Source organism: Exophiala xenobiotica, assembly GCF_000835505.1.
Source record: "Exophiala xenobiotica strain CBS 118157 unplaced genomic scaffold supercont1.4, whole genome shotgun sequence".
Classification (NCBI taxonomy): Eukaryota; Fungi; Ascomycota; class Eurotiomycetes; order Chaetothyriales; family Herpotrichiellaceae; genus Exophiala; species Exophiala xenobiotica.
The window spans coordinates 3,704,502-3,726,559 of NW_013562491.1; the positions used below are offsets into that span (position 1 = coordinate 3,704,502).

Here is a 22,058-nt window from a genome sequence, read left to right on the forward strand (position 1 = left end):
CACGTATGTACGCACCTTCGATCCAATTCACGTATCATCTCTGACGCAGATCCAATTCCTGATGGTGTGTTGGCCATTCGATCAAAGGCATCCACATATCCACGGACGGTCATGGGATTCTAGCCTGAGGGTGTTTCCCCCTGGGGAATCGTTTCATAGGTAAGTTACTCCGTACTCCGTACGCGGTACGTTGGATCAAGGAGAGGGGCGACGATGGCGTGGATGGGGCGCAACTAACACATTTCTCCAGGCTTCCACTTCCCCGGCGCTTGCCGGAGATATGATGGCCCATCACAGTGTGCCCATCACCAAACCACTTCCTTTTCCCTCTACCCCTCTTCTCTCTTCCCCAGCAGAGTCAAGCCCTGGAGCCAAGGCAATGCCCAGACAACGACGAGGGAACATGAATGGTACCAGTGGCCACTAGCTGGCGCACAAGGGGGCCTGGACCTGGTTGTTGTTCGATTGAGGTTGGAAAAACCGAAGATGGCTCGATGTCAAGCCGAAGTTGGCAACAAGTTGGATGAGAATCACACAATTTTGCACTCATCACACTCCAAGGTCGGTGAACTGCAGAAAGGAGCGTCTCAAGTTGTTGCTGGGGATTGGCCATTGGCTGGATTTCGGTGTTTCCTGCAGCCACTGATTCTGACCCATGGTTCCGGGCGAAACTAAAGCATGCATGGGCAAGGATAGGCGACAGGTGCCGCCCCGTTTCACGAAGGCTTAAAATGCAAAAGATGAGAACATCACCGTGACCTCTACGCAGACTCCTCCGTTTCTTATCGACATCCAGGATGGCACCCAAGGGCGACAACAACATTAGGTTCCTCGTATGGACATCTGGCGAGCAGGCAGAAGAGGATATCCACAGGCAGAGCTTCAGCCGGCATCAACATGCTGCTCTTGTTGGTCATCAAAAGAAGAAGCTTCAGGCCGACCGTACTCAATATGGCGATTCAGCAACTCGGATATCCTCCAAGGGCGCCAAAACGCCACCAGGAGCAAAGCGCTCAAAGTCAAAGACCAAACCAGCGACAGCTTCAAGGAAGAAAAAGGCTTTGCTTCGAGTACCTCCTAGCGCCAACAGAATGGATCCTTTTGATACGTGTTGTGTCAGTGGTATCTCTGCTTCTGCCCAGATGATGCTTCAGTTTGGTATGTGCTCAGTCTGCTATTCCGTTCAAGCCGAGCTAATTGACAGCCATCACTCACCAATGGCCGGCTTATGCAACATCTTGCGAAGCTACAGTTGTCGACAGGTGGAAGGGTACCACTGTGAAAATCGCCATCGACAGTCCATGTCTGCTGCAGGCAATAATCTATGCTGGATCGTGTTACCGGTCTTTCCTTGGTCCCACAGACAGCTCGATAGATCAGGTTCGCACTCAGTCCTATCACGAGACCCTGACGCTTCTACGCAAAGAGATCCAGGCGTTGAAAGGTCCGCCTCCTGAAGAACTGCTCCTTGCCATAGTTATCCTGGCGATCAATGGCACACCGGACTACTCGAACAGGCAAGCTTTGACTACGGAAGAGCATTACAGGGACAACGAATTCTACTTCAGAAAACCCTGGGCGCCTGAGCATTTCCAGGCCTTGACTTCACTCACCATGTCGAAAGGGGGCCTGCAGAGTATCTCCATCGGGCCCATAGCAGCCATGATATTCATGTACGTGTGACTTTGACCCCAAGCTCAGACTCCGGGCTGCTGACTGACGGGATACTCACTGTAAGATGCGATTTGATCGAAAGCTTTTCCACCTTGAGGAAGCCCAACTTCTCAGCCTTCCCTCCGCCCAAATCCATCCTCTGCCACATTCATGTGTGTCCTTTCTATGACCAGTCCACGTCTGGATTCCATTTTTTGCGCACGAAAAGACATAGTCGAATCCTTCTGAGGCTGGTCCGAAGTGCCCGTGATCTCCTCTACACCTACGAGCTGTGCTTGCAAGGACTCGGCGCCGGCGTCGAGTTGTGGCATCTAGTCTATGCGCGCCGACTCTTGCAGCATCAAGCTCTCTCCCTTGAGACCAGTACCGACCAGCTATACACGCTATGTCGTCTCGCGGTCACAGTCTATCTTATCGAGTCGTTCGTCCTGCAACCCGCTATCCTGCCCTTTCATGACTACAGCTCTCGGAAGCTCATGCTGGTCATTGACGAGTGCGACAGACTTGGCTACTGGCACACAAACCCCGATCTCATGCTCTGGACCACGATCCTTGGAGGCCTGACTTCTCGTGAGCGACCTCTTCGCTGGTGGTTCGCTGAGCAGCTGCGCGGCAGTGCAGTGCCTACAACCAAACCCAGCTGGGCCGAGGTGCTAAACATCTCCGACCGGTTTCTTCCTTTGAAAGGCGAACAGGGAGAAGGCTGTCGGCTTTTCTGGGAGGAGGCTTGCGACTGGCTGTCCGACGCAAACCAGAGATCTGGCCGTGTCAACTTCAACATGGAGTTACGTGTGAAAGAGAGACCCCCCAAAGAGTCAGCCTCTGACTAGACTACTCAGCGCAGTAAATCTCAAAGCAATGTGATGTCCAAGCAGACGAATGCGACAGTACCGACTGACGAGTCTAGTCGAGATCTTGACTAACGAGTGGATCTAAGAGGACTAACTATTGTCACCATGCTACGAACTCGTCGGGCAGCTTTACCTACGGCCGGTGATCCTTCTGCCAAAGTTATCATGACCATCATCCCACAGGGGCCATTAGGGTGCTCCTATCGTCGGTGATCATATCAATTACTAGATGCTCCATCAGCGCCTTGCATAGTCATACCAACCCACAGCTCAACGCTACAACATTCAGCCCTTCAGACAGGCATCCTATCCAACAGTACTACCTTCTAATCACACTCGGCCCAGTCATTCTCCCTCCACCAGCAAGCAAACTTTGGCGGACAATCATTTCCGCAGCAGCAGCCGCCGCAAGACGCTCCTTCTGCCTCGACCGATCCCTTAGGTAGCCGGCCGCTTCCGGCCTCATCCTGAGAATGCGCAGGATCATATCATCGTTAGGCTCGGCCTGTGCGGCTTTCCACTTCTCCTCCTTCGCCTTGCGCATGGTCCCAAGATTCCGGGACAACATGATGCTCTTAGCACGCCGTGCGCCAGCCATGCCGCCAGGGCTCAGCAGTCCCCCGCCACCGAGTTGGCCTAGATTCGCGGGTGCTGAAAACCTTGAGCGCTGCATTTGCTGGCTCGCGGCAGTTGCGCTGGCCATACGCTCGGACTCCCGGATAAGGCCATCCGTTGGCTCGAAATAGAAGAAATTCAGCATCTGGAGTTCATGGTACTTGGGATTCTTGAGGACGTTGACGGGGACGCCGTTCGCCTCGCCAGTCTCCTCGTCAACGGCGTGGAAGAATTCGAACAGGCTTTGCAGCCATTTGAAGACAATGTCGAGTTCTTGCTGGGTTAGTGCTTTTTGTTGCGAGGGCTTGTCGGATAGGGGAGGGACGAGGAGGCCTTCGATTGTGACGAGGACTTCTTTCCATATACGTGTCATGACGGCAATCATGGCTTCGGATGTTAGTGTTTGCTGCATTATAGCAAAGTTGTCATCGAAGTAGTCGAAGAGGGGCTTGAGGGCGTTGACGATTTCCGCGTTGGTTGGCATGGCTGAGGTAGGTACGGCCGATGCACGGTTGCGCGCAAAGTAATTGGATACTGAGGAGATTGAGATACCGCGGTTGAGCAACGATCGTAAGGCTCGTCGGGAGAGGCAATAGTTGATGTAAGCGGACAGCTTGTCAGTGATCTTCCTGGTCATATCTCGTTGAGTTCGCTGTAGGTTTCTGAACGCTTTGCCGAAGTAGAACTGAATATCATCACGCTCTCCTTCCATACTGACACGAACCATAAGTCTCCCTTGGGTATCCAGGTCCAACCAATACTCTCGAGGCAGGAAGTCACTGAAATGAGCTGGATCCAGTTTGAGGGAAGTTCGTCCGACATAATCATGGTCGCCAACTGCGTCCCAGTCCCAGATTGTGGCGATGAGGTTGAGCGGTCCTTGCGTTGTGATATCTACCGATTCGTCCCACCGTGGATTCAGGTTTCGGTACACTATCCTGCTCTTGGACAGCCTCTTCTGATATTCGTCTGTCAAGACCACGTACGGATCACTAAAGCCATTGACATCGCAAGCCTTAAGATCTTCGGCTTCCACGATCTTAATGGTGAAAACGTAATTCGATGTCTTTCGAGGCCTTTGGGCAGCAGGAGGCGCGTACTTTTTCACCACTTCAGCACAAGCATCCACATTGACTTCCTGCTCGAGCTTGTCCCATTGTTGGATCGCAAAGGAGATATTGTTCAGCTTGACAAAAGACTGGGGGTAGAATTGGAAGGGCTCCACCCTCTCTTTGTTGTTCCATGTATCCTTCGCCAGCTGAACCCATTTCTCCTGTCGTGTCATGTTGGCAGCTGCTTCTTGTTCAGGAGTCAGTCTGTCCATCTCCTTGCTGAACATCTGGTCCAGAAGCTCGCAGTATCTAGCAACCCCATTGCCGATGGCTTTGGATATTGCCGTCATGAATTTGGCATAGGTCAGATCGTCGTCCCAGTTCAGCTGGCTAATCTGATCGATGATCTGGTTGAAGGAGCTGAAGATATCCATCACAGAAGTAGAATGGCGCTCGTCTTCTGTCGGCACCTGCCCAGGTTGTTGTGTTCGAACAGCAAATTGATCATGCTTGACGGCATTCTCGACCCACCCAATGACTTGTTCTTCGGTTGTCCGAATCCATTTCCAGACAAAATCCGCCAGTACGTCTTCTAGCTTGTAGGGGAATTCACGGTGGGGGAGAGCGTCTGCATGTACGCGACGGAATTCACTGAGCTCCTTGTATAGGTCAAATCCATCTTGAATAGGGATATCGAAGCCATTCCTTTGGGAGGTGTTCAGAATTTGCTCCACCATGGCTTTGGAGTCCTCCGCAAATGCAGGTAAAGTGCAATTGAGCAGAATCATCAACGGGTTGATGCCGAGAATCTCGGGATTCTTTCTGAATCTCTTCTGCACTTTTTCTGCAAGCTTCAAGACACCTGTTGCCACCTGTTGAATGTGGTAGAATTCCCACTTTTCATTCTCCTGAGGCAACTCCCGATCTAGAAGGTTGTCGTATAGCCTTCGAGCTTCGACCGCTAAACCATCAATGGCGGCGTTCTTAAAGTTCTCAAAGTCGTCGGAGTTTTGCGTGAAATTAGGATCATTCTTGATGTGCTCGTCAATGATTGCCAGGATCATCCCAAGCTTGGGCAATTGAGCTTTGTCGGCATAGGCAGTCATGATGCTCTCGTACAGATCACGAAGCATTGCCTCATGTAGTGCGCTGAGTAGCTTGCCCATCAGGGCAAAATCGGACATTGTCCAATTATATCGATCATAAAGAACCGAGGTCATGATAAGAGAAGCTCTCTTATTCTTTGGCTCGTCCTGTAATGGTTCCTTCACATAGTTGAAGGCTGCATCGAGCATTTCCAAACTGATAGCCTTTTCAACAAACTTCTCCCGCACCACATCCAGAAATAGCACAATTCGAGTAAATTTGGGTATTCGCCATCTCAAAGCAATCTCATTGAGCAATTCCGCGGTCTTTTTCGAAAACAGTTGACCGCTGGCTCCGTCATTCGTCTTATCATTAAGGTCGTAAGAAAGGGCTTGTAACATTATAAACCGGAACATGGCTCTGGCATCTGAAGGAATAAAAGTGTAGACCTGCCCCGGATCACTGTCACGTTTGGCCGAGTCGGCATTCAAATCAAGTGAGCCTAGATCTGCCGGCAGATCCAAGACATAGGAAGAAGACTCCTGGGAAAGGAGCTTGGAGACCTCCGCATAATGAGACTCAGTAGAGCCTGGACTCGAGGTCTGGGAGTTAAACTGAGGAAGACTTCCACCTGGAGTACTCTTGGCTAGATCGGGATTGGCCTGTACAATTGCAAGCATAAGCTGCGATAGATCGGGTCCTTCGGTCTTTTTCCAGGTTTCATAGGCTTCTTGAGTGTCGAAGTCATGAGCGCTGAGCGTCAGCTTCGTGCCAAGGTTAAGATGTTGCTGATACGTCTTAAGGTCCTGTAGAGCGGCTTTCTCTGTCCACACAGGCTTATGTTTGTCAATGTCGGACTGCATCATCGTGTTGGTCAAGCCAAACAATCGGCCGACTACTTGGACCAAAGGCATGTCCCTGACATTGTAGCTGAGGGGTATCATTTCCTCAACCACACTAATCTGTCCGCCGGATTGCGAAGTGGCCAGATTTTCATCCCCTTTGAGCAGTTTCGACTCGAGTGTATGTAGTCGGGATGCCAATTCGGGCTTGTCTTTGGCCCAGTCTCGATCCTTCAAGATTATAGTCAGAAGCCGGACGAACAGGGCGACATGACGGTCGACCATGCGCTTGACGCCATCATCGCCAGGAGGCTTGCCTCGTTGTAGCTCTTTGGTTGCATTGGAGAAGAATATTAGCACCAAGTCTTCGGCTCTTCGGTCGGCATCCATACGTTTCTTGAAGGAAGGATCTGACAGTGTGTTGAGGAAGATGGCGAATGTCCGCTTGACCACAGCATCTTGGTATTCTGGGCGTTTCTCCTTGCCAATGAGTATACCTTGCAACCTCTTTTCCAGCTCTTTAATAAAGTCGTGGGGGAATCTTGTACTCTTGGAGTCTCGCACGACGGTGAAATCGTTCATCAAGTCATGGAAAGAGTGAGAGGTGTTGGCGCGATTGACCGGAGGCTTCGTCTCGACATGTCTCTTGCGGAACGTGCGAGGTTGCAAGAGGTAGGAAAGGTAGGCGACTCGTAGAGCGTAGAGGTAGGCATCGTTGACATTGATTGATTTTCTGCGCACCCTGGAATGATCCCTGGATGCCTTGTCCCCATTTCGCAGACTGTTCACGCCCCGGCCGGGCGCTTTCGAGCGGTGGGAAGATTGGGACATATGGCACGCATAGAATGGAGTTTCCTGGGGATGGAAAAGGCCGGGAAGGAGGAGAGGACGTTAAAGTCTGGGGATCGACGGTGAGTCGTGGCTCGAGTGGCTGCGTGGTTGAACAGGACAGGGTCAGCCTGGTCCAGTGACTGAGACCATGCAAGTCGGACTGCGCCTAACTTGAGGCCTGGGGCGGGGAGATTGAAGCAGGTGGAGTTGTTTCTGCGGTGTCAAGTGGTATCATGTCGCTGTTTGCATGTCGTGAAGATCTTGAGTCGACAATAGACCGGCGGACGAAGATCCTGGATTCATCCCCATCCTGTCATGTATAAACTGGGACTTGGGGTCGTTTCCAACCTGCCTGGTCTCTCTGGACGATGATCCGGTTTCAGAATGCATCGGCGTCGGGAAGTGACGACTGCCCGGTTTCCTCACGTGCCACGAAATAAACACCCAACAATATGGAACAAACTTATAGTCTCCTCGTACTTAAGTGTTGCACTGATATATACGGTCAGTTCCGGTCCACTGGCTGCAGACCAGAAGGACGTAGGTCACCTTCCAGTACAGAATCATCAAGCTTTCCGAATCCTTCTGCAGCGCGGACTGCTGGCTTGTCAGTGCACATGAAATGTCCTCGACGAACCGAGGTAGGTCCGCTCCTCTCACATACTCTTCCATGTACTGTGTTATTTAAGACCGCCTGTGGCACCATCGATTGTCCAACTCTGTCCGGCGACCCATCATGCAAATCAAAGATCGCACTTTCATTGTGAGCGGTGGCTCTAGCGGCCTTGGGCTGGCTACCACCATCCTCTTCCTCCAAAACGGTGCCAATGTTTCGATCCTTGACCTCAATCCTCCTCCTTTCGATGCTTCCTCTCAAATCGACACGTCTAGGATACTCTTCAACAAGACCAATGTTTCCTCCACCGAATCATTGCAAGCGGCGTTGAAGAGCACATTGAAATGGACGCAAGAAACGAATAAGCCGTTGTCTGGCGCAGTCTGCTCTGCAGGTATTGGGACGGCTGCGCTAGCTCTTCCCAAACAAGACAGTTCAGCGACGCATGAGACTGTGAAGTATATGGACATGCCACTGTTCGATCGAACACTGGCAATCAACCTACGGGGCACGGTAGATCTCATCCGCCTGACGCTACCCCATATGGCTCTAAATGAACCCTGGGGTCCCGACGGTGAGCGAGGTATCATCGTTGTGGTCTCCTCGGTTGCAGCATTCGAAGGTCAGATTGGTCAGTTGGCGTACAGCGCAAGCAAAGGCGCCGTGCGGAGCATCGTCTTGCCACTGGCACGAGAACTCGGTCAGAAGGCTGGCATTCGCGTCATGGGAATTGCACCTGGCGTCTTTCAAACCGGAATGACTGTACCACCGAAGAAGAAAACATCAGCGCCAGCCAAGAAGGAGGGTGTCGAGGGTAAGTCGAAAGGTGCCACTGGCTCTCGCGCGTCAATGAGTACTGAGATGATTCAATATCCGACACGAATGGGACAAGGGGATGAGTTTGCACGACTGGTGAAGGAAATCGTCGAAAACCCAATGCTCAACGGTGGAGTCATACGGCTTGATGGTGCGGTCAGAATGCCGAGTAGGCTCTGAAGTGTTGATTCCTTCTTACAGACACTGTTCAGGGCTCATAAGGAGGTTGGGTGCCACTTTGGACGTGACTGTGCCAGTGGTCGTGCTCTCAATAACGATTGTACTATCAATCGCTGGGGTGGCCAGAGATATTTTCGGCTTGTTACGACCTGACCACGACACATCAATGAGCGTAAAGCATATGTTGCCATAATAGAATGATGTACAAAACGGTATAAATTTCAAGAATAATCATAATCATATTCAGGGTGTCAGGTCCACTACCAGCCCAGACCAGGACGCCTGCTCCTCAAGATCTGGTTCTTTCTCTCCTTCCAGCTTCCGTCCTTACTTCAATTCCGGGAAGGTTCGAAGAAAATGCGACGGGCACTGATAGCCGTACGGCCTCTTGTGCAGGTAATCTTGGTGATAATCCTCTGCATCATACCACTGAGTCGCTCGCAGGACCTCAGTGGTGATGGGTTTGCCTTTGTACCATTGATCTCCAACCTTTTGCTTGATTTCGTTTGCGATTTTCAGTTGTTCGTCATTTTCTGCATAGATTGCGGATCGGTATTGCGTGCCGGTATCTGGACCTTGCCGATTCAGCGTGGTGGGATCGTGCATTCTGAAGAAGAACTCGCAGAGCTGAGGGTAGGTGACTCGCTCCGGGTCGAAGACAATCAAGAGGGACTCGGCGTGACCGGTTTTGCCTGAGCACACGGCCTCGTAGGAGGGCGCCTTTGTCTGACCTCCTGTATATCCCACCCTGCAATCAAGTAGTCCCTTGCCGTTGCCCAGGTGTTTGCGGTATAGTTCTTCCAAACCCCAGAAGCACCCACCAGCGAATATGGCGCGCTGGGAGTTCGGAGGAAATTGCATCGCCGCTAGCGCATCCGGCTGAAGCGGGAGGGATGCTGAAGTGGTAAAGGGTCGGAGGAATCGTGAGAGAAATGTAGGCATCTGGAACGCCATGGTGAGTAAGAAGACGAGAAGGCCGATATAGAAGAGACTGCTACTGCTGGAGTACGGCAGTTTGACGGTGTTCTGTGCAAGATTCTTTCGACGGTCAAGACTATGCACAGGCTGTATATGTACAACAAGTAATGGCGAACCTCAATCTATCAGGAAGGTCAAAGATGTTTATGGATGGATGAGACGCTGGCCGGCCATCGCAGGCGATGAAACCAATAACCAATGGACCACGTCATCTGCCAGGGATCCTCGGCGATGATTGGGGGATCATGGTACTCCGTAGGAAGAATGACAATTTCTGAGTGGGCAGTGCTCCATGCCTACCTAGGTACCTTAATGACAGATTCTGATGCTTAGCCACTCTTATGTCTCTCGTAATAGATAGAGGCTTCTGCATGATTACCTGATCATTGAAGGCTTAAAACCTACCAAAAACTGCAACGAACACAACGAACAGTCATGCATTCCAAAGCGGGCTCGGCCTCGCCACAACCTTCCTGCGTGCCTCTGATCCATCATCTCAAGGGCAGAGTCAGGTGCCGGCCGTCATGTCGCAAATCTTCGTCAAGGTCGTCTATGTAGATCGCAAAGTTGAAGATATATACCTGGTACGTTGAATGGGAAGTGAGAGATGTGCTAAGGGTGAAGCCAAGCAACAGAGAATGAGGATGTTCATCATTCAGGGGAGTCCGTCAGATCAGAGAAATGATTTATTTTTGATACAGGTTGGAACGGATATAACGAGAGCCAGCAACAATACCGTGCGAGTGTTCGTAACCGGTCATGAAGGAACGAAAGTCCGAATTGTTGATGTCCCCCTTATCTCTCTTCTCGTCTACATGATCTAGACCCTATCGTCGAGATATCTATTGAATAACCACCTCCAATCACCCTCGCATACCGCAGGCTCAGGTACTGTAATGTTCCAACTTCATCCATGAGGCGCTCCTTCTGCTAAAGATCTCTGGCCCTCTGTATGGCCACTTGATCCTCGCCCCGCGTATTCGCCCGCGGTAGGTCCTCCTCCGCTGTGTAGTTCGTCGGACGAGCCGAGACCGGACAGAGCGTTGGATGTTCGCGTCGTTTCACTTCCACCTCCGCTTGACTTGTCGTCGCCTGTGCTTGACTGCGTCAAAGGGAACAGTTGTTAGCTGCCTTCGTTCTTGATAAAGCTATGTTAGAAGACGTGGCGTGATTGTTAACTGTGGACACTGATAGAGAACCGCACCACAGGCCTTGCACCGGCAAGACAAACTCCCCTGACTCAACACCTTCGATCCACAGCATTCTTTCACCGCAGAAATGAGGAACAAGAGCAACGCGAAGAAAGCGGATGTGACACTAGAAGAAAATGAGTTGGACTCACAGCACTCTTGCTTTGCTGAGACTGAGACTTTCCCTCGCCACTAGAGTCCCCTAGGTACCGCTCCGCCGTTCGGCTTGCGTGCTCTCCTGACGAACTCTTACCGGGCGGATTGTCTTTTGAGCCCGCGCCTTGTTGTCCTGACAGAGACGCCATATTCTAGGTGAGATCAATATGATCGATGCTCGTCGGTGATATATAGGGCAGGCTTCGGGCTGATGATTTCAATGTCCAGATTCAGCTTGGTGTCTCGTCCCTCGAAATATGATATAAACCTTGGTGAAATAAGAAGTCTTCATTTAATCAATCAATCTTGCCGTGATGTGATGTTCTTATCACTGGAATTGGAGAGCTACGTCAGATCGTTTTCCAGGATGCGAATCAGCACTGGCAAGGCTGCAGCCCCTCGGATATGCCTCCCGGAGCAATGCAAGGCTATCACTCCCACCTCAACTCTCCCAACGGAATTCGTCGAATTAAGGGGCCCTCGACCGAAAGAACCATGACAAAGAATATTGCCCTTGTTGAGCAGAATTGTATGAACTCATATCGTTAATCATAACGCTCTTCTCGGAATCCAGCAACGTCAGACCGATGCTAATTACAAAGCCCCTAAAACCGCACTTTGGATTTGTGCCATCCTGATATTGTGCAGAGACCACAACTCCGACAGATACCGTCCCCGAGCCAGCCATGCCATCCAGCAAAACAAGTTTTCCTGACCTTGTCCCAAAGCCTTGGAGCACCGAAAAATGCAAACCCTCTAAGAGCAATAATTTCAGTGTACTTTTTAGCCTTCAACGCCAGACTGCCTTCCCATTAGGCATCAGACTTCCTCTCGAAGCCGATCCCATTCTCACGGCATTCCGATCACCTGTGCTCGGAGTCGATCGTACATCACCGCTCATTGTTGTCCGTCTTGCTGGGTTCATTCCCAGACTCTTCGAGTGACTGACCACCCCTGATACTCGCGGACTCAACACGCCAACCTTCCAGTCATTCTCTTTCTCGTTCTTGCCCATGACCATCCTCCTAACATGGCCGGCAGCGAACATGCTGTCGTTGGGTGGTGATCCGGAGATAGCTGTTGCAGCAGTGGGAGACCGACGACGCTGAGTGCGGGAGCCGATGCCCGATCGTCGTACTGAGCTTGAACGCTTGACTGCATCGCGAATTCTCATAGCATCGTCCTTGTCAGAGTTGCTGTGATTTTCGGTATCAGATGACGAATTGCTAGCATTGTCGGGGCACGCGCCCAGGGAAGGTTTCTCGAAGGTCATTGGTGTCATTGAACGTCGGTTCGCCGCTTTGCTAGGATCAATCTCACGAAGAGGGGATGGCTCACTGTCTGAAGATGAAAGCGACGTCATCTTTGGAGGAGGCAGAGAAGCCATCGGTGAGCCGTCATATTTCTTGGACAGGAATCCTGCTTGGAAGCGACTGCTCTTACCGAGGCTCGACTCGGGTGGTGGAGGGATAGGTGAAGATCCAGGTGACTGGTTTTGAGCCTGTGCAAATGATGCAGCGAGGTTGGACACTTGAGGAACGGTGATCTCGGTGGTAGACTCTTCAGGCGAAGAAGATACAAATTTCTGTGGTGTCTTCTCGAATTCGGCCAGGGTCCCATCTGCAGTATCGTCTCGCCATCTCACTGCTCGTTTCACCTTCATAGGAGACTTCCTCTTCTTTGGCGTGAAGGAGACACCCTTCTTAGCGCTACCAAACAGTCCTCGTCGTTTTGGCGAAGCCTTTGCTGGAGAGTGCATGACGTGAGGAGCAACGACGGCAGCGGCTTTGGGCCGAATCGGGCTATTCTCAAGGATGGTGTTGCTCGGATTCTGCTTTCGTCGCTTCGGAGTACCAGCCTTAGTAGGTGCGAAAGCCTCAACAGGAGCGAGACTGCCATCGGGTTTGACAATATATGAGGCCGCACTGGAAGACGAATTGAGCATCTTGCCGAGGATCTGGGTTGCCGCTTCAACTGCTTCATCGACGCTCATTCTGTTCAAGATTTCGATGGCAGAGATTGTCTCAAAGTGAGCCTGAAGCAGGACCTGGATTGTTGCTGCATCGCCGGCCTTATCTGATTCGTTGACAGCAGCAAGGGTTTCTCTCTCAGCAGTCAATTTCAGCATTTCCACTTCGCGTCTTAGGGTCTCGGAGTCAATCATGTCACCAGTGTCGACTTCCTTGAGTTGTTTCAGAGAATGCTCCAGCGCTGTGTTCATTGCTCGATCCCATGTGCTCTTCACCACTTTCTGTTGGCAATGGTGTCGGCCACTCTCCAATTCCATGATTATGCCTTGGGCAGTTTTCCTCACAACCTGCATGTTCTTCATCGGTTCTTCATCATCCAGACTATCACATACGCTATCAAAGGCGTTCATCCACGCCGACAACATTGCAATGCGTCGACCGAGCTGCTTGAGCTTAATCATGTTATTGGTTCGTTCTTGTCTCTCTGGTGAAGAATGTTCATATGCACTCCTGATTCTCTGGACACCTTCTCTTGCTATCGTCTCTTTCTTCTCATTCTGCTTCTTGAATTTGGCGAACGCGACCGCTTCGTAGTCTTTTTGCTGCGCTTTCAGCTCATTAATCAGTGCCATCTGCTCGTCAATCTTAACCAAAAAGTCCTTGACATGGCGGTTCACGTTGTACACATTGCGGGTAACCTTGGTCTGGATGTTCTTAGCGCGGTTGGCATATCTAAGAGTGTTCTGAGTTTCGTCAAAGTGTGCGCTTGAAGGACTGACGCAGACAATCATGACAGTCTTGCAGTTCCCGCCAAGGGAAAATTTAAGAAGTCGAGTGAGCTTTGAATTCCGGTATGGAACATGATTGCGCTTGCGAGGGTCACAAAGAGCGTTGATGCAGCTGCCAAGAGCAAGGAGAGATTTGTTGATGTTGGCTCCTTCGAGTAGACGTTCTCCTCTATTCTTGGTGGCGCTCGCTCGCTCGCTGCCTGCCAAGTCGATGATGCTTAAAGTGGCCATCGTGTGAGGCTCTTCTACGCTCGCATTCCTGTCTTTTTGCGCCACGTTGATCTGGAGCACAGCGTGTGAGCGGGATGAAGTTGCGTTGGCTTCCGTCGGTGACATTGTTCGCATCTCATTTCCCTTCATGATCATATCCATGACCTCTTCAACGTTTTGTGGGTGGTGACTGGAAAGTCCAGCGACAGATACTGTCTGGTTGGCATCTTCTCTCAGCATGAGCCCTCCTCTTCCGCTGCCTGGGACAAGGAGATCACGGATTGTTTCGTTGTAGATCTCGAGGTAAGAGAGTGAAATATCTGTGACTTTGTCGGAAGCCAGCTCGGCCACTCTTTCAAACAGTTCTTGCATGGTGAGAAAGATGATGCCAGGCTGCTGAACAGTGCCAGTGATTGTGTGTGTCTTTCCGCAACCAGTTGCACCGTAGGCGAAAACAGTGGCGTTGTACCCATCCAAAACACTGTCCAGCAGTGGTTTTGTAGTCGACTCGTACACCTCTCCTTGGGACGCATTTTCGTCGAAGATTCTGTCGAAGCCGAAGGTCTGGTCTTTTACTCGCTTACCGGTGGGAACCACCGATCGAGAGAATTTCTGCACAGGATTGTCTTCAGGAGGGTCAAATACTCTATTTGATCGTCAGACGTGTAGATGAAAGAGAGACCACTAGGACATACAAGCACTTGTCGTCTACCACTTTGATGACTGGTCGGATGCCTTTTTGAAAGAGCTTCGGTGTAGGTGCAGCGGCAAGGGAACCGTCACCGAGAAAGATTGTCGTGTCGTCACATTTGGTCAACTGCGCAGCTTCTCTGATTGTGAATGGTCTGACTCGAACTGTGACTGAAATTGAGGAAGCACCGCCGGAGGAAGCCATGGTTGTTGTTGTTTACCTCCGGGCGTTTGCGAAGAGATCGAGGAACAAGAGACCATGAGAGAAGCAATAGAATCTGTAGCAGTACAGAGGAATCAATTCAACACCACACGAATAACAAGGTGTTGCAGTCGACGTCAGATGGCAGTGGTCGAGGCTGTCTAAGGATGAGAATCAATTCAATTCGTTGGTGTTGATGGCCAAAGAGTCGCGTTGCCGAAACCGTCTAGCGGCTCGCGTTGGAAGGGCAACCAGATTCCGAAGCTCTTTCGAAACTGCGCCAGGACAGGCTGCGTCGAAATTGTTCTACATAACATGGTCAACGAACAGGTCTCGTATCCTGCAAGGAAAATATCTCTGTCGCTCGAGTCCTTCCTGCTGCTCAACTGCAGTAAAGGTTTGGGAACAAGACTGCTTCAACAACATGTTTGCAGGCAGCGCGCGTTCTCTACGAGGCCCAGCGCCACCTACTTCTCACTCACTGCCACCGGTACAAATTTCTCCTGTGTCTCCTGTTTCTCTTGCGATGAATGCCAGCAGGTCAAGTCTCGAACAAAGAGATGGAAGATTCAAGAAAAAGCGAAAATCTCCTGTGTCATATTCTCCATGCGACTTCGGCAGCCTCATCGGTATCCTGATTTCATTTGCGATGTCCGTGCCTTCGCTTATCCCCGGCATTCTTCGGCCTGCCGATGACAGCCGTTGAGGGCACAATCGGATGTCAGTGAGCCCATCAGTGCCGCATACATCGGACATGCGCACGGATGCGCCTCTCGTCATTGTTGTTTGCCTCGATGCCGCTTATCTCTCTCTATATCGTTGGACCGACATCCCACTTGCACCACTTTGAAGTGTTCGATCCAGTGTATATATATCTTTCTCTTGAAACCCTCTGTTTGCAAGTACTACTGACCCAACGTCCCTGTCATTCAACCTCAAAATGGAGGCTTGCCTATGCTCCAAGCCGGTACTACGAGTACAATCGAAGCAGGTCTTCCTCCCCTTTGCGGTCGCGCCTTCCGTTTCGTCGTGTAACCGACATATTCGATCCTCTCGACCCCCCTTCCCAGCAAGCAAACACCGCCAGGTTGATCAGCGTCGACAAGCCCATACAAAACGAAACGTCTCGTCGACCGCCTCCACCATCAGCGAAGCAGACCCCCTACCGACTGCCATGGCTGTTTCAAGACCGCTGTCCTGCCTGCGTTTATCCGCCCTGATTCGTTCATATCTCATCACCTCCGTTTCCTCTATACCATTCCTGCTGCGGCCGTCCTTATCTGTGATGACCTTCCTCGCCCATACAAAGTCGCCTGTTTTCATGCCAGATCGGAACCCGATTCTCCACTTCCTTCTCAAGAAAACATTCTATGCTCAATTCTGCGCCGGTGAGACACCTGCAGAAGTCCGAACCACCATTTCAGACTTGAAAGACACCGGGTATAGAGGAGTAATCTTGGGCCATGCAAACGAGGTGGTACTCACAAAGGAGGAAGCGGAGGGTCTGGATGCATCGACAGAGTCGTTAGACCAGGCAGCCCTCCACGCCGATGAGATTGCGATATGGAGAAGAAATACCGTTGCTACTGTTGACCTCGCCCAGGAGGGTGACTTTGTGGCGCTCAAATTCACAGGAGCGGGTCGTCAAGCACTTCAACATCTCAAGGCCACTATCGCATGCTCTCCCGAATTTGAAAATGCTGTCCATGAGATCTGCCAGCGCGCTCAACAAAAGGGTGTAAAACTGCTTTTCGATGCTGAGCAGGCCTCGCTACAACAGGGCATTGACAACTGGACAATGTACTTTGCAAAGATATACAACAAAGAGAGGGCGTTGGTGTATGGCACCTACCAAGCATATGCTCGGAAAACTCCCCAGAATCTCGCTCGCCATCTTGAGACGGCAAGGAAGGAAAACTTCGTGCTGGGAATCAAGCTGGTACGAGGGGCGTATTTGGGCAGTGACCCACGGGAACTCTTCTGGCCAACCATCGAAGAAACCCACGCATGCTACAATGGCATAGCAAAAGCAGTATTGCAAAGGCAATACCAAGGCATCCTCCAACCTGTCGAAGGTGGTTCGTCAGACTTCCCTCGAGTGAGCCTGGTGCTAGCAACGCACAACGCCGAATCGGTCCGGTTAGCAGTGGCAATTCGAGATGAACAGGCACGGAATGCCCTGCCACGAATCGAACTTGCCTACGGGCAATTGATGGGGATGGCAGACAACGTAAGCTGTGAGGTTTTACAAACTGCAAGGGTCCGCGCGGAGTCCAGCGACGCCAACGTGGAAATTCCCCGAGCGTACAAGTACTTGGTATGGGGCAAGATGGGAGAATGTATGAAGTATCTCCTTCGTCGGGCCCAAGAAAATCGAGATGCCGTCACGAGGACCGTTGAAGCAAGGCGAGCATTGGGTAGTGAGTTGGGCAGCAGGTTGGCGTTCTGGAAGTCATGATGATTGGATGAGACATGTGCGAATTGATACTGAGCACGAACGAGACGATTGTAGGTGTATTGTTTTGAGATTGTTTTGTTGACATATCCATCTGCAAGGCGCATTGCACTATGTTTTGAGGCATCCGATTCTCTTGCGCTGATTGATCTAAAGAGGAAAGAGGAATGAGGAATGAGCAAAGGTTGCGCGAGGGAGCGACGCATAGAAATATGATTCATTCCCAATTTCCATCACGACCACGATTCAAGCAAACAAATCCATGTTCAAATCTCGCAGTCCGGCACATACTTATCCCATCTTCGTTTTTTCAGGCAAGAACCTGACGGGTAGCTGCTGCCTAGACCCCAGTCTCTCAGACAGGTCAAGTCAGTTGTGCCGACACTTCTGCGTCAGGGTTTCTTTGTTCAAAAGAGACCTTCACTTCCTCCCGACACACATTCACTGCTTTTAAGGAGATTTGTTGTTACCGCCTGGTTCTGCCTGACCCGTTCCTCATCATGGCTTCCAGGCGTGCTTCCTGTTCCCCTCCAGATCCTCCTCGTCGTACCTTCAGCAACATCTCAACGGAGCTCACCAATACGCCATCCCTTATTTACAGCGACTGCAGTAGTTCTGCGTCCGAGGTTGGTTGTCCAAAGCTTGCCCCATTCGTTCCGTGCTAATTCAGGCATCAACGCAGGACATGATGGCGATAGGGAGCGACCCGAACCATGTTAGCGATGTGATGGCTGAAGCGTTGGATCATCTCGATAGGGTGGTGGAGCACGTAAGTCATGTCGTTCCCCTGTTTCCGCGGCGTGCTGGACTAATCAGACGCAGCTTAGAGGCGAAGGAGAAAACGAGGCAGCGAATGAGATTGCCCGCGATGTGCATTCCATGCTGGAGACCTTCAATCAGACCACAGCTCCTTGGTCGATGCAAAAGTTCCAGATGAAGACTGTCCCTGCGGCCAATGCTCGACAAGTCAGTATCCATACCACTGCCACTGCCACCGCATCTACATGGGCAGCCGTTGCCGCTACCGACATACCGAGAAACAATCGTTTGGTCAAATTCCGTCCGTCTGATGGACTGAAGCGACAAATCACAGAGGAAGAGTTGCCCAAGGACGAAGACTTTCGTTGCGTATGGATATATGGTTGGAACAAGGATAGACCGTTGGGTATTGTGACCGAACGTATCAGTTACGGCGCCATCTTCTCAATGGTATACGTGGAACAGCACCAGGCAGCTTGTGTCATTTTTCAGTATGCCAGCTCAGCCATGGCACTTGTCGATGAGGATTCACGTTACCGTCGCGACTGTGGAGTGGGTCTGTTCGGACCTAACACCATGATCAAGTTTGGCGAGGCCTATCCGGAAAACGCTGAGCTCCAGCGAATGTCGGCCCCAATCAATGAGCGGCGCCGTCTCACCTTTGCTCGTCAGCAGCTTTTCACCAATGGCATGAACGAGCAACGCTTCAAAAAGGACCTCGTCGAGATTGTTGGAGAACAGAACGTGGAGTTGGTTTGGCTTTTTAACACTGGCAATGGTAGGTCCTTCCGTGGTGGCTGATGCTCTGTCTGATCAAAGACTAGCCACGGTCGTCTTGTCGTCGACTGTCATTGCACGTCTTGTGCGGGATGATTTCATTAAGCGTTCGCGAAAACCTGGTCCATATCAGGATGTCCAGGTTGGGTTCAGTCATGACCCATGCGAACGTCCTTTGAATTTGATCACCCAGATCCCGTATCCAAGCAATGGTCGAGATCGCCGTGACAGTGCGGTATCAGCTTCAAGTGCTCGGGCTTACAATCCAACTGCCATGCATTTCGCGCCAGGAAATGTCAATCGGGGCAGAAAGGGAACCGACCCCGATGGTTGGCAGACCGTCCAGAGAAAGCGTTGAGCTTCCGAGTTCACCATGTAGGCATGGTGCCTGAGTACATCGGTCAAGGCGGGAGAAAGGATACGGCAACTAGGGGTATAAGAAGATGGCCTTCGAGAGGTTCTTCCCTAATAACAACATGGGCCACTCAGCTGTCGTGCTATCAAGAGGAAGAGAGCGCAAGCCAAGGATTGACCTCATCATATCTCTTGAGGTCCCGGGTACAGGATGAACGAATCATGACAAGCTGGCCAGCAGCTGTTCCTTGTACGTAGAATTGATAGGATGAATGGCCCAAGATGCCAAACTCGGAGAATACGAATATTCTTCTGAGTGGGCCAGGTTGCCCCCATCAAGCCTCTGTCGTCTCTTAGCATTTCTGCTTCTCAATGTACTCTTCATGTTGTACACATGACATTCCCACATCGTCTCAAGTTTCCGACTTATACACGCTTCGCCATCAATCGACCACGTCGCACTTTTCTTTTTCTCGACAGATGTGCGGGGGAAGTGAACTTGGCAGTGCAAGATCCCTTGTGGATTCGTTGATGGTGCATGTCTCGTAAGCAGTCGATGGTCGATACAAGCGCCATTATGACCTAGGCGGCCCAGGATGAGGGCCATATTGCAATCGAGCCTGACGCCCGGTATAATCGCCGGCCACTTTATGCAGCCGATCCTCAAGGGAATCCTCCTCACCCTCAGCAATCTCCAGTACTACTGTGGGTTTTTTGAGATCCGGCGCATACGTCGTCGGCCTGTAGTGCTTCACCGGCCGGACGACCTTGTTGCTCGGTAGACTATTTTCCTGGGAGTTGGTTGCAGAACCGTGGCCGAAAGATCCTCTCACACGGACGACGTCGTCCCAAATGTCCTGCAGCACATTGAAATTCAGCGCAAGCGGATCGAAGAAATCAGCCAGAAGTTGGTACACGGTATCCAGTAACTGCACGTCGGGATACAGTTCTATGATCTTGCGCACGAACCACCACCGCTCCGGATGTCCGTACGCGGCGTTTGTGCCTGCAAGGAGGACGTTGAACAGCGTCGTGTAGCACACGGAGCTCATCGTGAACAGGTCCATGTTGGACAATCTGTTTTGCAGTTCGAGAAGATTCGACCGAACGATCAGCGCGGAGGTGTTGAAGGAGATGGCGTTCAGGTACATCCAGAAGAAGACGCTGATCTGGTAGCAGCGTTGCAATTCCTGGAGGTCGAGTGGGTGGAGGAGCGAGGACTGAGGGTCCATGCGTGCAATGGCAAATGCAGACTCGGGTTGCAAGTCGGCGGACGGGGATTCGGAGCGCCATGCGAGGGCTCTTCCGGCGAGATGGGCGCGGTGAGAGAACCATTCACGCTCGCTGGGCCAGAGGTGTCGGTCAATTTCGACTTCTGAGCGCACGTGCGGCTGACCGAGCTGGGAAGTGTTGTGTTTGCGGACCAGCACGATAGAGGAGCTGTGCAGGTACGCTCCGATTATGTTTACTTTCGTGCTGGGTTGTGTTAGATCGGGAATATAAAGAAAGAGTCTAACGGCTAAGCAAAGCATGATGGACTTACACGGCTAGTTCTGTTTCAAGGGGAGCTTCGTCGTAGCCTAGGAGCGTGGAGATACGTCTGAGACCTTGGAAGTGCATACGACCACTTTCGCCGTCTGCTAAGAGGAGCTGGTCGAGGGAGGTTAGCCTGTTGTTCGTACGCGAGGGGGATTTCCATGGCCGGTACCTACGGACAGCCTGTACAGGAATAATACTGCATGGTAGCAGGACTCGTCCACTGATTTGGCTGGATCTCGCAAAATGGAGTTGAGCTCGACCAGACATTTTGTATGAAGGCGTAACCACGGCGGAATGGGCCATTTCGATTTTTGCCCTTTCTCTGTCGGAGGTGGTAGGACGACGCCAGGACCGCTATCAAGGCACAAGTGTTAGCATCCGTTCTTCGGACATGTGGGTGATGGATGGGTTTCGAGTCTTCAGAGCTTACCCTCTTAGCATACCAGACAGAAAGATTGAAGCAAACGTCGCAACGGCATATGTCAACACGGGCGATGCTTGGATTTGGGAGAGACTCCCACACCAGTTCCATTTGGGAATGACATGTGTCGCAAAAGGTCGGATGGTGTTGAAGTAGAAGTATAGGTTCGCCTTGATCTCGGCGTCGTAGTTCAGCGAAACGAAAGGATCGAGGAACTGGGATCCCAGATTCTGTAGCCGAGTCGAGACGAATTCTTCAAATTTGAGCAGGGCTCCTTCCCATGCCCTCTCAGAAGGGGCTTTTCTGGCCGATGCAGGCAATCGTGCACTGCTCTCAGCCACGGTAAACCAATGATTGTTGGCAACTTCACGTTCGGCACCGCGCTTACCAATCCTCGGACTCCCCTTTTCGTCCTCGGAGGCTGCGCTGCTGGTGGAGGTTGCTGCTGATAAAGACTTGGGGACCGGGGATTTCGGGGCTAGAATTGCTTCTGTGGTCGGGTCGAGTCGTAGATCTTTCCGGGTTCTCTTGGTCCAGCGGTTATACCGTGACGCGACATGCGAGGCTATAGCGAAGGATTGATAGTTTTTCGAGGACGAGGACTTGGGTAATGGGTAGCTTTCGGAGTCTTGCACAATGAATAGTAGCGGTGGTCGCTCTCGTTTTGAGGGCATGATCAGGGTATGAAGACTTTGAGTTCTGGATATCGACTTGAACTCTGACCTGCCTTCATTTTGACTCTCTGGCGAATATCTCAAGTCTACAGATGCAAGAAGATGGGCGGGGTCCGAGCCAGACTGTGCGAGGGGCCAACGACAACGGTACTAGCAAGCCAGAGTGGTGCGAGGCGATGGTGTTACAGAAGCTATGCTCGAAGAGGGCATTCAAGAGTCGACGTTGATTGGTGATTAGTCAGGATCGCTTAGGTAATTGGCCAATCATCGAATCCTCGACAATCTCGACGACGCGCGAAAGATTTCGTCTCGAATTTCTGCAGCAATTCATT

The 22,058-nt window shown here is 51.4% G+C and overlaps 9 protein-coding genes across 10 annotated transcripts; 4 read left to right on the forward strand and 5 right to left on the reverse strand.

The window, feature by feature from the left end:
- The first annotated feature begins 352 nt into the window (after positions 1 to 352).
- On the forward strand, positions 353 to 3,680 carry PV05_07562 (uncharacterized protein). Its single transcript, XM_013460400.1, has 3 exons — positions 353 to 1,158; positions 1,205 to 1,673; positions 1,739 to 3,680. Exons 1-3 carry the CDS (start codon positions 798 to 800, stop codon positions 2,502 to 2,504), a joined length of 1,596 nt encoding a protein of 531 aa, XP_013315854.1. The 5' UTR covers positions 353 to 797; the 3' UTR covers positions 2,505 to 3,680.
- PV05_07563 (uncharacterized protein) lies at positions 2,557 to 7,294 on the reverse strand. Its single transcript, XM_013460401.1, has one exon. It carries the CDS (start codon positions 6,949 to 6,951, stop codon positions 2,845 to 2,847), a length of 4,107 nt encoding a protein of 1,368 aa, XP_013315855.1. The 5' UTR covers positions 6,952 to 7,294; the 3' UTR covers positions 2,557 to 2,844.
- Positions 7,295 to 7,450: 156 nt separating this feature from the next.
- On the forward strand, positions 7,451 to 8,832 carry PV05_07564 (uncharacterized protein). Its single transcript, XM_013460402.1, has one exon. It carries the CDS (start codon positions 7,688 to 7,690, stop codon positions 8,561 to 8,563), a length of 876 nt encoding a protein of 291 aa, XP_013315856.1. The 5' UTR covers positions 7,451 to 7,687; the 3' UTR covers positions 8,564 to 8,832.
- Positions 8,643 to 9,759, reverse strand: PV05_07565 (peptide-methionine (S)-S-oxide reductase). The gene has a single exon (XM_013460403.1). It carries the CDS (start codon positions 9,515 to 9,517, stop codon positions 8,891 to 8,893), a length of 627 nt encoding a protein of 208 aa, XP_013315857.1. The 5' UTR covers positions 9,518 to 9,759; the 3' UTR covers positions 8,643 to 8,890.
- A 557-nt stretch (positions 9,760 to 10,316) lies between these two features.
- On the reverse strand, positions 10,317 to 11,204 carry PV05_07566 (uncharacterized protein). The gene is made up of 2 exons (XM_013460404.1): positions 10,884 to 11,204; positions 10,317 to 10,643 (listed from the first exon to the last, which is right to left on the reverse strand). The coding sequence occupies exons 1-2, from the start codon at positions 11,034 to 11,036 to the stop codon at positions 10,449 to 10,451; spliced, it is 348 nt and encodes a 115-aa protein (XP_013315858.1). The 5' UTR covers positions 11,037 to 11,204; the 3' UTR covers positions 10,317 to 10,448.
- Positions 11,205 to 11,387: 183 nt separating this feature from the next.
- On the reverse strand, positions 11,388 to 15,296 carry PV05_07567 (uncharacterized protein). The gene is made up of 2 exons (XM_013460405.1): positions 14,551 to 15,296; positions 11,388 to 14,501 (listed from the first exon to the last, which is right to left on the reverse strand). The coding sequence occupies exons 1-2, from the start codon at positions 14,748 to 14,750 to the stop codon at positions 11,678 to 11,680; spliced, it is 3,024 nt and encodes a 1,007-aa protein (XP_013315859.1). The 5' UTR covers positions 14,751 to 15,296; the 3' UTR covers positions 11,388 to 11,677.
- A 254-nt stretch (positions 15,297 to 15,550) lies between these two features.
- On the forward strand, positions 15,551 to 17,494 carry PV05_07568 (uncharacterized protein). The gene has a single exon (XM_013460406.1). The coding sequence runs from the start codon at positions 15,688 to 15,690 to the stop codon at positions 17,203 to 17,205; it is 1,518 nt and encodes a 505-aa protein (XP_013315860.1). The 5' UTR covers positions 15,551 to 15,687; the 3' UTR covers positions 17,206 to 17,494.
- On the forward strand, positions 17,483 to 19,386 carry PV05_07569. Of its 2 annotated transcripts, XM_013460408.1 has the most exons (4): positions 17,483 to 17,828; positions 17,885 to 17,971; positions 18,025 to 18,739; positions 18,786 to 19,386. In XM_013460408.1, the coding sequence occupies exons 1-4, from the start codon at positions 17,703 to 17,705 to the stop codon at positions 19,094 to 19,096; spliced, it is 1,239 nt and encodes a 412-aa protein (XP_013315862.1). In that variant the 5' UTR covers positions 17,483 to 17,702; the 3' UTR covers positions 19,097 to 19,386. The 2 variants fall into 2 exon arrangements, with proteins under 2 accessions (XP_013315862.1, XP_013315861.1); XM_013460407.1 differs by having other exon boundaries at positions 18,025 to 19,386.
- PV05_07570 (uncharacterized protein) lies at positions 19,179 to 21,858 on the reverse strand. Its single transcript, XM_013460409.1, has 4 exons — positions 21,062 to 21,858; positions 20,805 to 20,985; positions 20,636 to 20,742; positions 19,179 to 20,568 (listed from the first exon to the last, which is right to left on the reverse strand). Exons 1-4 carry the CDS (start codon positions 21,724 to 21,726, stop codon positions 19,668 to 19,670), a joined length of 1,854 nt encoding a protein of 617 aa, XP_013315863.1. The 5' UTR covers positions 21,727 to 21,858; the 3' UTR covers positions 19,179 to 19,667.
- Between the last annotated feature and the right edge of the window lie 200 nt (positions 21,859 to 22,058).